Genomic DNA, 15097 nt, shown 5'->3' with positions numbered 1-15097 from the left:
GGCTGTATTTTAAATATATATAACTAATGCCTCAGTTGGCTGGGTACATTTTTCTGGTGTTTTTATGTTGAAGAAAAATACTGTAATGTGGAAAACAAAGCTGTAATGCTCTGGAAGCAAAGGAGTCAGCTCTCAAGGTGCAATTTTAATTCAGGAAGCTTGAGACCTGTGTGATCCTTTCTTGTTAGTACATGCTTTTCCTGCTTATAGGTCTCCTAGTCAACGGAAACTAAAGATAAGGAATGTATATTTTTTGCATGAAAAAGAATACAATAATGGTTTGATGAATAGACACTTTTATAATAAAACTCTTCTGTCTCATTGAAACTGTAGATTGCTAGCCGTTACATGACACTGAACAGTTTTCCTTTTAGTATTATCACACAGTGACTTAAATGTGATGGGGCATTAGAAAAGATTGAATTATTTTAATTTTACTTTTTCACAGGGTTCTGAAGCCATTGTGTTTTATTTTGAGATAAATTACCCTATTTATCTTGTCTGCATAAATACCTTTGTGAATAATGCAAGAAGCTGGAATGCTAAAAGTAAAAATTATGGACCTGTTCTTAAAGGACAGGATTAACATCCTGCAAGAGCTTATACAAAACCAACTGGTGTCTTTATTCTTCAATACAAAAATGTGCGATTTTGAGCATTTGCAAAGCCACTATAGTGGAGTGTTGCCAGATCCATTAACAATTTTCTACTAATGGTAGTTAAATGACTGAGTGGGGTAAAAGCAGGCAACAGGATGGTCTGTACGAGATCTCCTTTTACATGGATGTTATAGCACGGCTTGAATGAAAAAAACCTAGAAAAACAGTTTCATGGTGGTAAGAGCAGCCATTTCTTAAGTTGCATTAGAGCAAGAAGTGAAAAATACTACCCTTAATGCAAAGGTAGTGCAGATATTTAGCCAGAGACTGCAGAGGAAAATTAAGACAATGAAAATTTTCAGTTCCCAAGGAAACCTTAAACTGGCAGGCTCTCACAAGCACTCAGTTTCAGACTTTCTAGATATTAACACAGGCATGCAGAAAGCCCATACAAAACTGCCCGTCCTGCTGCCAGCAGCACTGAGGACAGGCAACACCTACAGCATGGGAACACAGCCAAAAGATGCCCACCAGTTGTTTCTTCTGGCCTGTGTGAAGTGACAGAATTTTTGATCAGGTTTTAATGTGCTCCTTTGAAAAAGATTAGAATTTTGACACTGTTTTCACTCACAGGTCAGAATTGTACACTATTATTTCATATATAACATAACTTAAAGAAGAAAGTACAGGTAGCACATTCTGGTAAGCATCTGCACACACAAAACACACAAAAATAGTGTGTGTATATAACTCAAATTCTATAGCAAAACCCCAAACCAGGCTTGGATAGAAAGACTTTTATCCTGAGGCAAGTATGCAAGTATAGTGCTAGAATCTAAAGATGGAGAAGGAAAGATGAAGATAAGTGAATTGATTCTAATTCCCTGAACTGGCTCTTATGTATATCAACATTTTTCTGTGCAGAAGAAAGCCTCAAAAGAAGTGTTTTGAAAAGACACAGGATGTCTAGCTGGAAATGGTCTATTAAATGAACTAAATAATGTCATGGTATATGGCGTACCATTTTATAAAGCTGTTATTTGCTTTTCCCTCTTGGTATTCTGAGCATCCTAAATCTGAATTTCTAAAACATCCACAATATTTCCCTATTCCTGCAGACCTGTGTTTATACGCATGCAACAAATAACGCACAGGATCATAGGAGAAGCTTACAGACCTCATTGTGGTATTTCCAACCCTTTTAGTGTTTATGTGCACCGTTTCAAGAAACAGTAACGTGTTGGGTAAGTGGAGATGCCTTTAAGGGTTTTCCTTGTTGGCACTGCTCCTCATGCATACCATATCACATGGTGCTGCTAGTGATGTGCTGCCAAAGGAACCCTGACTGCTGCAGAAGCAGAGGGAGAGTTGCTTCCCCATTCTCCTTCCTGCACCATCCTCCCAGCCTGTATCAGCACCTGCATGCAGGAGAAGGCTGGGCTGGGGAGCAAGGAGGAGTGCTGAGCTTAACCACAGGAGGAGAGGCAGTGGTAGGAAGAAGAGCTTGAAGAGTTTTTTACTAGTTGCTTCCACACCAGTGGTATCTGTCATGGCAGATTTTCCCGAAACACCCACACAGCTTCTTTTGTCCTTTGCCAAAGCTGGCATAGCTCCACTGGTTTAAGGAGATGAAGGAAGTAAAGGAGAAACCTGTAAGACTGAAAGCAAGTCTTTTTTTCCTAGCTCTGCTGGTTGAAGAAATTGGTTAGTGTCTCCCTACACATCAGGGAACAAAAGCTGTAACAGGCATGGTACTGCCACAGTAAAGTCATCTAGTCTTGAAAGAATTCTATGTATTATTTTACTTTTTGATATAATGTAGAGACATAACCTAACTGCTCTTCCTCTATTGAGTAAAGTGCTGCTTAGTTTTGGTACCCTGGCAGACAGGCTTTCCGAAAAGTAACCTGCTAGTCAGTTAGTGTCCTTTACTATGAGCCTAAATCATGTACTTTTGAAAGGGCTTAAGTTTAGAAATGAACTTTAGGAACGCTCTATTAATTTTGTAAATTAAAACTGTAAAATTGAACAGATAGAAGTCCAGTACAGGACTGACACAAGGAAGCAGTCTTTAAAAAGGAACATCCTCCAATCCAGCACTGGGAAAGAAAGGAAAGTAAGAAGGAGGACTCATTTGCGATTGACCTGCAGTAGCAAAGTCATTCACTTTCCAAATAGGATTAAACTTGTTTCATCAGCCATGACATGTGAAAAGATCATGGTTAAAAATTCCATTTGCTGTAATGAATTGAAAGTGTCTGAGTTTGCAAGCAGTACTCACTGTTGATGGACAGCTAGATTCGTGCAGTGTTTTAACACTAAAATTAGCTTCCACAAAGTAAAAAGTACAGAAAAGGTGGCAGCAGTGACAGATCTTAAAGCATTTAAAAATTGACTTTATTGTTAGATGGGAGCTGAATAAAGCTAGAAATAAATAGTGTTTATGACCCTGTTATGTAGATAACTTGGTTCATGCTTGAGTGAGGGCAATCACGAATCTTGGAAAACGGCATTTTTTAGGTTTCTCAGCCATATTTCAACAAGACTAAATATTGTTACTGAAATGAGGAAAAATCGAACTTCTCTATGGTATTGCTTGTAAGATGTAAGAAAATGGGATAGTGCTGAAGGATACTTCATTCAAATCAATTTCCACGTACATCAACATGACTCCAGTGCAGTCCATGAAAGCATATTGGTGTATGTATTTTGGAAATTGGGATAAAAGCTACACTCTGTGGTTAGTTAATAACCTTAACTCAGTCTTGCATCAGGATCATGAGACATTTGCCCTTTGATGCATGTAGAGCTAAATGTAGTTTCGAAACGTATTTTCACCAAGTTTTTTTTGTTTGATGTGCACAATTTTATCCACATTTTAAGTGTGCCAAGAAAAAAAATCTCAGTGGGTGACAGTGGGAATTACTTAGGAATAATTTGATTCTCCTTTTAATTGATAAGCTACACAGCTGAAAATTGTCCAAAATCTAAAAAAAAAAAAAAAAGCAGCTGGAGCTGAATAGAGGAATGAAAATATAATGGCCTCTTAAATTACCACAAGGTTAACATATAATTAATTTGCTAACTTTAATTACAACCCCACAAAATGTGCTGAAAAATGCTCAAAGGGGAGAAGCAGCCAGGTGCCAGCCATGATTAGCCAAGGTTACTGGCAATTACGAGGTCTCTATTAAACATGTTACAGAAATTTGAGAAACCCCTTTCTGAAAACAGCACATTTATTCAAACTCAGCAAGGTGTTCATCATGCTGTATCTTTCCATTGCTACAGACTTGCTGTCATTTGCCTCACTCTTTTCCAGCTAAACGTTTTATTGCAGCTGAAACGTGGACTGCTTTTTCTGTTTGTCACACGCTGTTACACTTGTACTGGGTATTTATTTTGATAACATAAACAAAAGAGATTAACCAGTGTTTGCGAAGTGTTCTGAGCACCTTCAGTTCCAGGTAGCTGCCAATATCGCAGCTGAATGCTAGAAACACAAATCCTGAAGAAAATGCTTTTTCTTTCCAAGGTGTCCTGGAACATGCAGTTTGTAAATCAGGAATATTGCTGAAACTGCCTTTTCAGTGGACAACCTGTTCTGCAACGCTTTAAGTGCACAGACAAATGTAATTTCTGAGTTAAAAAAGCAACCCAACACAAACAAAAAAACAAATAAGGAACAAAAAAATCTGCATGTTTGCTTTGCATTTTTAACAAATCATGGTGTAAAAGAATGTCTTGTCTGTAACAGATTACATGATGTATTACTGTTAATTTTTACTGTTGTTATGTGAGTCATGCTTTAAATGTCTGTTGTTGGGAACTGTAATAAACCTTGATCCATCTATTAAAGGAAATCTTTAAAAAAACTCCAAACCAATAAGATTTTTTAAAAAACAAACCTACAGTATTGGTGTCAAAGGAAATTAATTTCCTGGCTGGCTTGTGTTTTTCTCTGAGGCAGATATTGATGAGTGTGCAGAGGGGATCATTGAGTGTCACAACCATTCACGCTGTGTTAACCTCCCAGGGTGGTACCACTGTGAGTGCAGAAGCGGTTTCCATGACAATGGAAGCTATTCTCCTTCCGGAGAGTCCTGTGTTGGTAAGCAATGATCAGTAGAGCCTTTTTTTTTCCCTCCTTGTGCATGGTGTTCCCAAGTGACTGTCGAGCCGCTATCCTGAGCAGTGACTGTGTTTCAGGCCGGAACGGGGGTGCACCCAGCATGTCCATGTCTGCCAGCACCCGCAGCCACGCAGGGGTGCTGGGCCATGGCACTGCACGGGTCTGAGGGGTTCCCACAGGAGGAGATCCAAAGCGCGACTTACTGCACTGCTCTGTTTAGCAGAGCAAGTGGCTGTGAAACCTGAAGTGGAAGTGCACTTGCTGGGGAGCATAATTGGCCACAAAAGGGGAAGAGGTGGTTTTCCAGTTCCAGGTTTCAACAGAGTGGTAGAAGAACATATCTGTGGTATGTCTGTGTTGCTTTGGTTTGCTTGTTTTCCATTTTTCAGCATCTTCATAATTTAATTTTTAGAATTACGCAAATAGCATCAAATTCTCTATGCACCATATTTGCAGAATAAGGTCCCAAGAGCATGAACAGAGAGGGATTTTTAATGGATGCAAAGGGGTTTGTCAGTTGTTTCTATGGGAGGACAAAGGATGAGGCTTCATGAGGAATTAATGCTGCCTCCTGCAGTCTGTGTGCCCTCGACTGGCTGTAGGACTCTGGGTGCCACTACAGCAAGTGAGCAGCAGTAAAACCATAGTGAAGATGGTAATTCTGCCTTACCCTTGCCTTACAGTTTTTCCACCTTTTCAGTTATTTGCCTTACACATAATTTCTATGTGGTATTTTATCAGGTGAGTTTAAAACTGTTTAGAAGGGATCCCATTTTAACTTCTGTAGAGATACGATCAACTGGCTCATAGTGTTATGTCTTTTCTTTGGACTTTCAGTTACTTCATCTCTAGTCAGTTATATGAGATTTCTATAAAAGCTCTTCTTCTCTTTTTGTGGTTTTTTTTTTTTTTAATGCTGTAAATTTCATTTATCATGGCCATAACTTCAAAGGGTGTTTTCTGTGATTTGAAGTCTGTAATTGAAATAAAAATTAAAAGAACAATTTGTAACAAAACTATATAAATTTACTTGTAAAAAACATTCCCATCTTTTATGAATTCTGGCTATTAGAAGTACTTGGGATAAGGTAGTATAATAATTTAAAAATGTAGAGGAACAATAGTGATTTTCAAAGCAATATTTTGTAGATTGTCCAGCTAAATTATTTTTTTACACATTGTCCTAAGCTGATGGGGAGCTCAATAAAATCAGAGCAGTGAACTTCTTCAGAGGGTGGCTGTGTAAAAAATGGCAAATTTTACAGCATTTCATGATTCCATAGATAAAATAGATGAAAGTCATGTGTTTCTAAACAAATTCTCAAATGTTAAGAGTTCTCCTCTGGTTTATTTGAATGTTGTAAAATGAGTGATGAATGGAGCAATGTTGAAGATACCTTCTTTATGAGAAGACAAAGCAACATGATATAACCTTCAAAAAGCCCTGAGGCAACTGGGGGTGAGAGGCATGTTTAGCATTTCTGGTGCTTACTTGTACCACTCACGTGGGGAGCCCCATCCCTCCTAACTGGTGTAGCTGATTTGGGAAGCAGAAGATGAAGAGCCAAGCTGATGTCAGGAGAAGACAGACACATAGGCAGGACTGTGGATGACCCCCAGGTAGGCTCAGCTGCTGGAAAGGTCAGTACTGCTTGCACTGTATCACTGCTGAAGGGTTGGATGCTGCAAAAAGAAGCCCCAAACGTTCTGTGTTCTGGTAGAGACTGGAGGGATAAGATTTCATGAAAACACACTGCCCTCATTTTGATCTGCACAGCATGCTGGAAGTTTGTGAGGTTAGGTGCTCATCTTGCCATATGCAAGTTGTAAACAGAATGTGAAATTAGTGGAGTTATTTTAATGAAATAGCTTCTCTGAACCATCTGCTGCAGGGTACCAGTGAGGAAGAGAAATAAACCAGTTTGCTTCACCAGTATAATGAAATAAAATAATAAAAAATTAGTTGGAAGATTCTGCTAGCCCATATCGACAAATTTCAAACCATGATGTTTATTTTAAAATGCAACAAAGAATTGGTTAAAACAACAGAGAGAAAACATTGCACATTCTAGCTAATACATCACATTACAGAGTTTGTTTGCATGGTGGAGCATTTAGGGTCAGAACCGGTGTCTTTCACTCTATTTCAGATAAAAGAGGGCTCATCTGCTTAGCAACAGTATTTTTTCCTGGTGTATTGTATACTGAATTTGTAGTGTGTACATGAGATGGGTATGAGACATTGTCTTTCAGTATGTTTTGAAACATTTCTTCTTCCTCCCTGAAGGACAAACTTGGAGAACAATAAATAGGCTGAAAACATAAGTAAAATAAGATTAAACCCTCCCCTACAAAATAATAACAATAAACACTACTACTAATAATAATCATAAAGAAAAGAAGATCACAAGACAGTGAGAGGGAGTACTCATCTCTGACAGATTGCCCAATGCACAGGCAGCCAGTTGTTTTTGCTGGATACATTTATGTATATATTGGTTAACCTCTTTTCCCTCCATTTTTATGTAGGTGGTCTTAGAGCTGAGTCATTGCTTACACTGTCTCTGCAGTGCTTGCAAAACATTAAGAAAAATAGCATCTATTTGGGAAGTGTTGTGATACCTCAGTGCTTCTAAAAGCTGTATTCTCATTGACAAAGAGAAAACAGTGAAGTCTGTCACCTGGCAAGGGACAGTTGTGTAAATCAGTAGATGTGGCAGGGAAGGTCATAATTTTGCACCAAAGCCTGGGTAATAAGGATGTGTGGCTTAGCCAGGCCCCTTCAAGATAGGGAAAATTCTTTTATTGCTCAAAATATCAACCAAAGACAGCTTTTATCAAAGATGTCAGCTTCATGTAGTGACGGTGAGCAGGCTCAAATTAAGAGAATGTAATTTGATTTCCCACAGGAGTGTTTTTATGAGGCCCTGGTCTTTCACAATGTATTATTGAGAATACTGCTTGCAGACAAAAGACAATTGCTGTATGAAGTTGCTACCAAAGTTTGCTTGGCAATTAAAACCTGTAGGCTACAGCTGCTATGTTGTTTGGTTGGTTGGGTTTTTTTTAAATTTTGTAATAGGAGCTTTGCTGCACTCTGAGGTAAAGAAGCAATAATACTTCATAGAGAACAGTGAGCTGTCATGTGATGCAGCATTTGTGACTATCTACTGATTAAAAAAAGAGCAAAGCAAATTATACTTTGGAATCTCCATCTCTCTAAGTGACGTGCTTCCAGTCTGTAGAGTGATGTTCAGACCCTGGAGTGCAGATTTACTGATTTTGGTTTTTTTCATAATGATTTGTGTTTCTGGGTCCCTACATTGGGACTTGCACACACAGAAGGAACAACAACCAAGGCAGCAGTACCTGTCAGGTTTTGTTTATTTTTTTTTCTTTAAGAACCACTACAAATTTTTCAGGCAGGCTTAACATGGATCCAGATTCACCATTTATTTCTGCCTTAAAGGTAGTATAGCTAGACCTTACTGCAGGATTACTGTGGGGAAATGAGAGCTGGAAAAATGTAGGACTCAAGAGCTCATGAAAGATAACTCCACAGGGATTAGTCTCCCACAAAATCTGGGTGCAGCAGTGCTTGAGGGTCAAACCTGAGTGGGCTTTAAATCAGTTCCTGAAACTTTCATGTATTCCATGGTGTACTGCAGTGGGGTCTCTTATCTAGATTAGAAAGCATAAGCAAAGGACATTAGGTTTTGTTTCTTTTTCCCCCTTTCGGTGTCACACAAAAAGGTAGACCCATCCTTTGAAAATCTTCCCATATACCTGAGAATTGCTTTCCTGTCTGTTGGTAGAGAAGTGCTATGTAGGCAGAAAGGTTTGCACATGGTACAGAGTATCCAAGACCAACTAGAACCTACTATTTTACAACTTTGTTCTGTGCTGCTTATAGAACTTCATAGAATTTCTTAAAGCTCACAGTATCAGAGTTGGTGTCAGTAGATTTTATCCTGTAAAATAAACATTATCTTACTTACTTTCCATTTAGTAAATCCTAATTTTTGTAATCTGACAGAAAGTTGTGTTCCATATCTTCAAGGTAATTGTGTTTAGCCATTTCTGTATTTTTAGAAAGCTTTAGTAAATTCTATATTCAGAATCTAATTTACTAAGCAGTGTTCTTTAATAGACCTTTATGTCTCTATAGAATAAAAATTCTACATAAAATATTTTCTAGATAAAAATTACTCTGTTTGGTGATATTTTTTCAAAGACACCTCCAAATAACTTTGATTTAGAAAGAAGGCAGAAATCATTAAGTGACAGGTTGCCTGTGAAAAATGATTTGTCAAAACAGTGTTTAGTTAACTTGTACATACATTGGTTTGGGAGCCCAGCATACATTTTTAATGTTAACAATATACTGTAATGGTTTAATGTACCGTAACAGTTAAAATTAGCACATTAGTAGGGTTCTTTCTTCTGCAACAGCTTATCATGATAATACAGAGCACCACACTGCATTGCTTGCTTGTACACATTTATTAAGGTGCTATGGAAAAGTCTTACAATTAAAACCTGAATAGCCTTGAAAACTAAGAAATGAAGTAGCTAGGAATTGATTTAAAATTTCAGTGAAACCAAGTTAATGAACTTGTGTTGATATGTACAGTCATGCTTGTCTTCTGCCCGATTCAAATGCAGTGGCCGTGGGACCTCTCATAATATCTGAGGCAAATTACTTCTCATTACAGCCAAAAAGAATGGAAAAGGAAATTGCATCTCAGGGGATTATTTGCTTCCATTTTGCTTCTGGTTTTTTGTCTGCCCGCATTACTGAGCTATCCATGTATTTTGAGAGTATGTTGGAAATGAGCATGTCTTGGGTGGTTTGTTTCCTTTTTCATCCACAAAATGGGACTGGTTGCTAAAATGTGTATGGTCGGGTACGTATGGTTGTGCATTTGTTTATAGAAGCACTGCCTGGAGTTTTTGAAGAGTAAAGATCTCGGTCAGTGGTATGATGGTCAGCATGCCTTGGCAGCAATCCCTTGGCTGCTGGCTATACATTGTTGATAGAAAATTGCATAAGGCTTTGCAGTACAAGCAAGTTTCTGCTCAATACGGGTGTTTCACCTACATCCTCACTTCTCGTTGAAAAGGAACTGTCTGGAGAGGGGAAGGAAAACTCTGCAGCTTTTATTTGGGTTGATTAGTAGGTTTTTGCCACAGAGAATTTCAGTATAATGAATAAAATTGCAAAATCCTATTTCAGGTGTGAAAATCAGATTCTTTCCATAGGTTGACAGGATACATGAAAGACTAATCCCTCCAAACCTAAGGACAGACACTTTGTTCTTGTCCTTTATATATAGGGAAAGAATATGGAGTCTCCTTGCTATTTCCAGTGTTCTTCAAAGTGGCTTGATTTATAAATTATTATTTTATCTCCTTCCTTCTTTGTGTTGTTATAATGGGAAATGAGATTTGTCTGCAGTTTTGCTGTGCCCATCATTAAATGTTCCGTTTTTGAGCCTGCATCTTCTGAGAACAATTGCGGGAAAGCAAATGAAACCTGAGGGGATGTGGGAAATTTGAGCTAAGCAAGGATTTGAGTACTACAAAAATAAGCTAAGTGCAAAAGTCTTGTCATAGTTTTCATGTTCACTAAATTACTGTTTTGGACTGGGCTAATTTTTCAACACCTAAGTTGACACATTGATTCCAGTTGTTAAGAGAAATTTCACACTAAATACAAGTATTTTCTGCCATGCTTTGCATAGCCCCCTACATGCTGATCTCACACTGATATGGCCATTTGATCTCCATTAAAATGAAATACTTTCTGTACCTAACTGAGAGCTAACAATGTGGGAGCATTTGGCTGGGGTTTTTTCCTTCCCCACCCCCACAATCTGGTTTAAGGCTGAAGGAATGACAGGGACAAAAACATGTTATGCTTATAACTTCTTTCCCTCAAGTTACTGGTAACATTGTCTGTTCTGACTTTATGTCTGTTCTGACTTTAGGAAATGCAATCAGCGACAACAGAAAAACTGCCGAAGGGATATTCTCAGAAAATTAGTTCTGGTAAAAGTTCAGCTGAAAATGAGTGCAGTGTCCAAGCCTTTTATATCTGATTAATGACTAAAACTTTTAAATAATAAATGCCATAAAAAAAATAATAAACTATTATTTGCATAAAGAACCAAAAAGCTGTGTAGCAATTAGGAATTTATGTCCATGCTTTGCTTGATTCTTCGTCAAGAATCTGCCATTTACCAGTTTGGGCTGCTCGTAATGGGGACATCCTTTTTATGTGTGCTAAATGGAGAACAGCAGCAGAGGTACGTAAATAGGGGGTTCTTCCCTTCTGCATATGCATAAGAGATTAGGTTGGCTTTGTGAACAGGTCTGTACTACTGAGAACATGAATAATGTTAGTTTCTATAATTGCTAACATCTGGCTTTCCATAAATCTGTTAAATTACATGGAAACAGAATTAGATTTCAGTGTCATAAGTAAAGCAATTAAATGCAACTCTGTAGGCAATATGGCTTTATATTCATCTGTGAAATCCTTTTAGTTTTGAACTGTGAAAGCTACCCTTCTAATCTGCACTGTTATTCTACTACATCCTATACAGATTATCGTCAAGGAGCTCTTAATGTGGTAGGGAAGGCAATACTGATGATGCTTGTTGAAACCACCAAAGGCAAAGTGAATGCTTCATTTATACCTTTGTTTTCAACAAAAAATACAAGTAAAGTCTATTGAAAGGAAAATGGCATATCTTTAAGAATGTTCTAAGTTTTACAGTAGCTATTTGGATATAATTCATTTGATACCAGTTCATTCGTAGTTCTCTTCATGTCAGTCTTCATGGTTTTTACTTCCTGCCATACTCTGGCACCTGTTAAAAAATGAACTACAAGTTTTAATTTCTCTTAGTACTGCACCTTTTACACCACCAGTAGTGAATATTTCAAGTACTCAGGTATGGCTAAGGTGTGCACTAGAGCAATAATGTTCTTTTCTGGGAATTAAGACTTTCAGGACAGCAAAATGCACCATTTTTAGGCAAGTCAGAGTGATGAGCAATTGAGTCATGCTGTCAGGCCACTGGGAACATTTCTGACAAAGGACTGGCCCATGGGTTAGCCCAGGAGTGAAGCCCTCTGAAGGCAGTGAAATTGCCTCCAGCTTCCCTTTGGATCTATAAGCACAACAAGAAACAGTCATGTTCTGGCAGCCCAGAGCTTTGACTCGGTTGTGCAGACTGATTTTTGCATTTAATCAAATCCAAGGGCATGACCACATTTCTACTTGTTCCTTGACTATTTATGAATTGAAATCAATCAGAAATTGTACTATCCAGACCAGACTGAATTTAGTGATTTGATTGTTATAAAGAGTTTCTTTCACCAAAATGAGAGAATTCTTAAAGTCTTTTTAAGGTAGGACCTTTTGAGGTGATGACATGTGAAGCCATGGCACTTGTCCAAAAAGTAGGGCAACGGGCCATCACATCCCACCTAAATTAGACTTCAGGAAACTGTTGTTTGTAAATACTTTTGAAGTTTTTGGTTTAGAGAGAAGTTAAAAGTATCGTTGGGTAGTACTGAACAGTTAAAATTTCACCCTAGCAATAAGGTCATTTCGAATGATAAGTATTGTGGTTCTTCCTTGCATTTTCTGAATTCATCTAATACTATTCTGGAACTATCACAACAGAAACCATCACATGCTTCTAAAGGATTTTCTTTCCAGCTTTCCTTCCACTGTTGCTTGCAGTTTTCATTGTTCATGTGGGAACAAAAGACACTGGTTTACTGGTATTTCATCTGGACAATTTGTCAATATATTGTTTAAGAAAAGTCCAAACTTATTGTCTGAAAGAAGCACCTATTTTTAACAATGTGCTTAAAAATCAAATAGCTTTCATTGAAAGAAAAAGAACACTGGATGAACTCCCTAGATAAATTCATATTGCATAATCATATTTTACCCTCTAAAAGCAAATTTAATGGGATGCTGTAATTCACTTTTCTCTGGTGTATAATGATTTTCTCTTGTCACCTATTCTTTGTGTCATTGCTAAATCATACTGCATAGCTTTAAGGCACTTTTTTTGTGTGTATCAGGTGCCTCAGAGTTCTTTTTATTTCCTTTTTTTTTTTTTTTCAATTTGCTTATACCTTCCAGCAATGGGAAAAGGATGCAACTGACTGCTTTTAGTGTGGGGAATGTTGCTTGTGCTAGGAAATTATGAAGAATAATGCACTTCTATTTTGATGTAAAACCCAGAACAGAGAGTGGTCTAGTTGACAGAAAGTCAACTCTCCTTGCTGGTTTCCAGTCACTGGGAAATGAGTATGCACCCTTATCTGAAGGTTCAAGTTTGTCACTGGTATATGGTTCCACTAGGTACATCAAACTCAGCATTTACAATTAAACCTGATGGAGATATTTTAAGAATTCTTGGTAGAATCAAAATAAATGCTGAAGAATAACCTAACAGTGCTTAAAGTCTACCGAGTAAATATGAAAGATATAGAAAGGAATGCACCCTCGTCCACCAGCAAGGCAGAATAAGCAATAATTACTTAATGCAGAAATAAAACTTGCCCCATGAAAAATGTGCCCAAAGCTTTTATAAATCTGCTGTTTTGCAGATATCGATGAGTGTGCCTTAAAGATCCACACCTGTTGGAATGATTCAGCCTGTGTGAACCTGGCAGGAGGGTTTGACTGCCTTTGTCCTTCTGGACCATCTTGCACTGGAGACTGTCCCCATGAAGGCGGCTTCAAGCGGAACGGGCAGGTGTGGACCCTGAGAGAGGACAGATGCTCCGTTTGCTCCTGCAAGGTGAGATCCAGCTGGCCTGAGTTTCAGGAGTCCTTTAATTCTCTGGGCTTGTGTCAGAAACCCAACATTGCAGTGTTACTGTTGGCAAAAATGTTAGCTTAAGCCCAAGGCACTGAGACAAAAGGTAAGCTCTGCTGTAGACTCTGAAGCTGGGATGGGGATATTCTTCTGGGAAGGCATTTCTTTTCTTATTTTGCACAACCACACACATAACTGAATAATGGCTAACCTTTCTGAGCTTCTACAATGTCACCCTGTGGGCCAGAGCATTTCAGAGTGTGCCTCAAAGAGGGTCTTGCATTACCCTTTAACACAATGTGCAGGTTCCAGCACGCTTACTGGAAATGCTGAAAACTGATTTTAATTTCTCTTTCATATGAGTATGCATCTCTCAACTTCCTGTTGGCTGTGTTTCCCTTTGCTTGGAATACATATGAATTAACTTAGTGAGAAGAAAGGTCTGAGCCTGAGTCAAAGGTTAGAAGACCCAGCAACAGGCACTTAATTTCCTCAAAGTGAAGAAGGGCAAAGGCCAGCTTTTTCAGCTTTTTCCTTCTCATCTCAGCTTGGCTGTGTTGCCAGCTCTCCCACTTGAGCAGTGCAGCTCTCTCTGTATGTTTGGAGAGGCCAGGTCTAGTATCAGTGGATGTACCTTAAGGAGTTAACATTTAGATCAGGGTGGGGATTTTTGTTGGGTTTTTTTTCCCCTGGAAATTATGTTTTGGATTTTTTTTTTCCTGAGTATGGTCACCAAGTTAGAAAACATTTGGCTTTCTTGATTTCCACTTGTTAACAGAGGAATGCTGTCTTTGAAATCAGAAGAATTTTAGAGAAACACCCTAATCTGAGATGTGGTTGGTTTTTTATGGTCACGTTGCACTGATTCGTTCATAGCATGGGTAAAGCTGTCCAAAGGCGCAGCAGAGCACTATAGGCCCAGTTCAAGTGAAATTAGGTTGTGACCTCTGTGAAAAGCTGAAGATGGAGCATGGGAATTGGCCTATCAGTCTCCATGTCTCAATGCTCGGGAGCCAGAGAAGCATGAGAGGGTTTTAGGGGGAACAGAGGGAAAGAGGTGTTTTGAAGTTGCAAGAAGCTGGAAGCCTCATCCTTTCTGTTTTGCAGTGGTGTGTTGCAAATGTGTTTTGCAAGGAAAAATTAAGACTTCAGAGTGAGTAGAACCTAAAAAGTACACTGCTGGTTTGGGCTCAGTAGGGAATGTGTTCTTGTTAGTTGCTATATTTGTTATTTCAAGTAGCCTCAAGCTCCCTAAAACTCCTCCTTTCAGAAGCTGAAGTGTACAAGTTTACTGACTATATATCAAGCTTTTACGGTAATCCTGGGGAACCAGCAGGCTTATGAAAGGATTGCAGTCAATAGAATAAATAGTTTAATATATGTGAAGACATCTGGTCTGCCTTTGCAGAATTATTACTATTAGTATTCACATTTTAGATTGCTTGTAATTTGTTTTATTTGCCATTTCTCATTGCATGGTATTTCTTATGTTGAGTGTTGTTACTAGTATATGAAAA

General features: G+C 38.4%; 1 protein-coding gene across 3 annotated transcripts in view; it reads left to right on the top strand.

Annotated features, from left to right (window-relative positions):
* NELL1 (neural EGFL like 1) overlaps nt 1-15097 on the top strand; it is a 293487-nt gene that overhangs the window by 269860 nt on the left and 8530 nt on the right. The window contains exons 16-17 of one of the 3 annotated variants that reach the window (XM_048307246.1): nt 4570-4710; nt 13369-13562. In XM_048307246.1, coding sequence (XP_048163203.1) covers nt 4570-4710; nt 13369-13562 — 335 coding nt within the window. The remainder of the gene's footprint in view (nt 1-4569; nt 4711-13368; nt 13563-15097) is intronic. The other 2 variants (XM_048307244.1, XM_048307245.1) reach the window with 2 other exon arrangements.

The sequence above is a fragment of the Corvus hawaiiensis genome, chromosome 6 (assembly GCF_020740725.1).
Source record: "Corvus hawaiiensis isolate bCorHaw1 chromosome 6, bCorHaw1.pri.cur, whole genome shotgun sequence".
NCBI lineage: Eukaryota > Metazoa > Chordata > Aves > Passeriformes > Corvidae > Corvus > Corvus hawaiiensis.
This window is presented reverse-complemented; position numbering and strand designations above follow the sequence as displayed.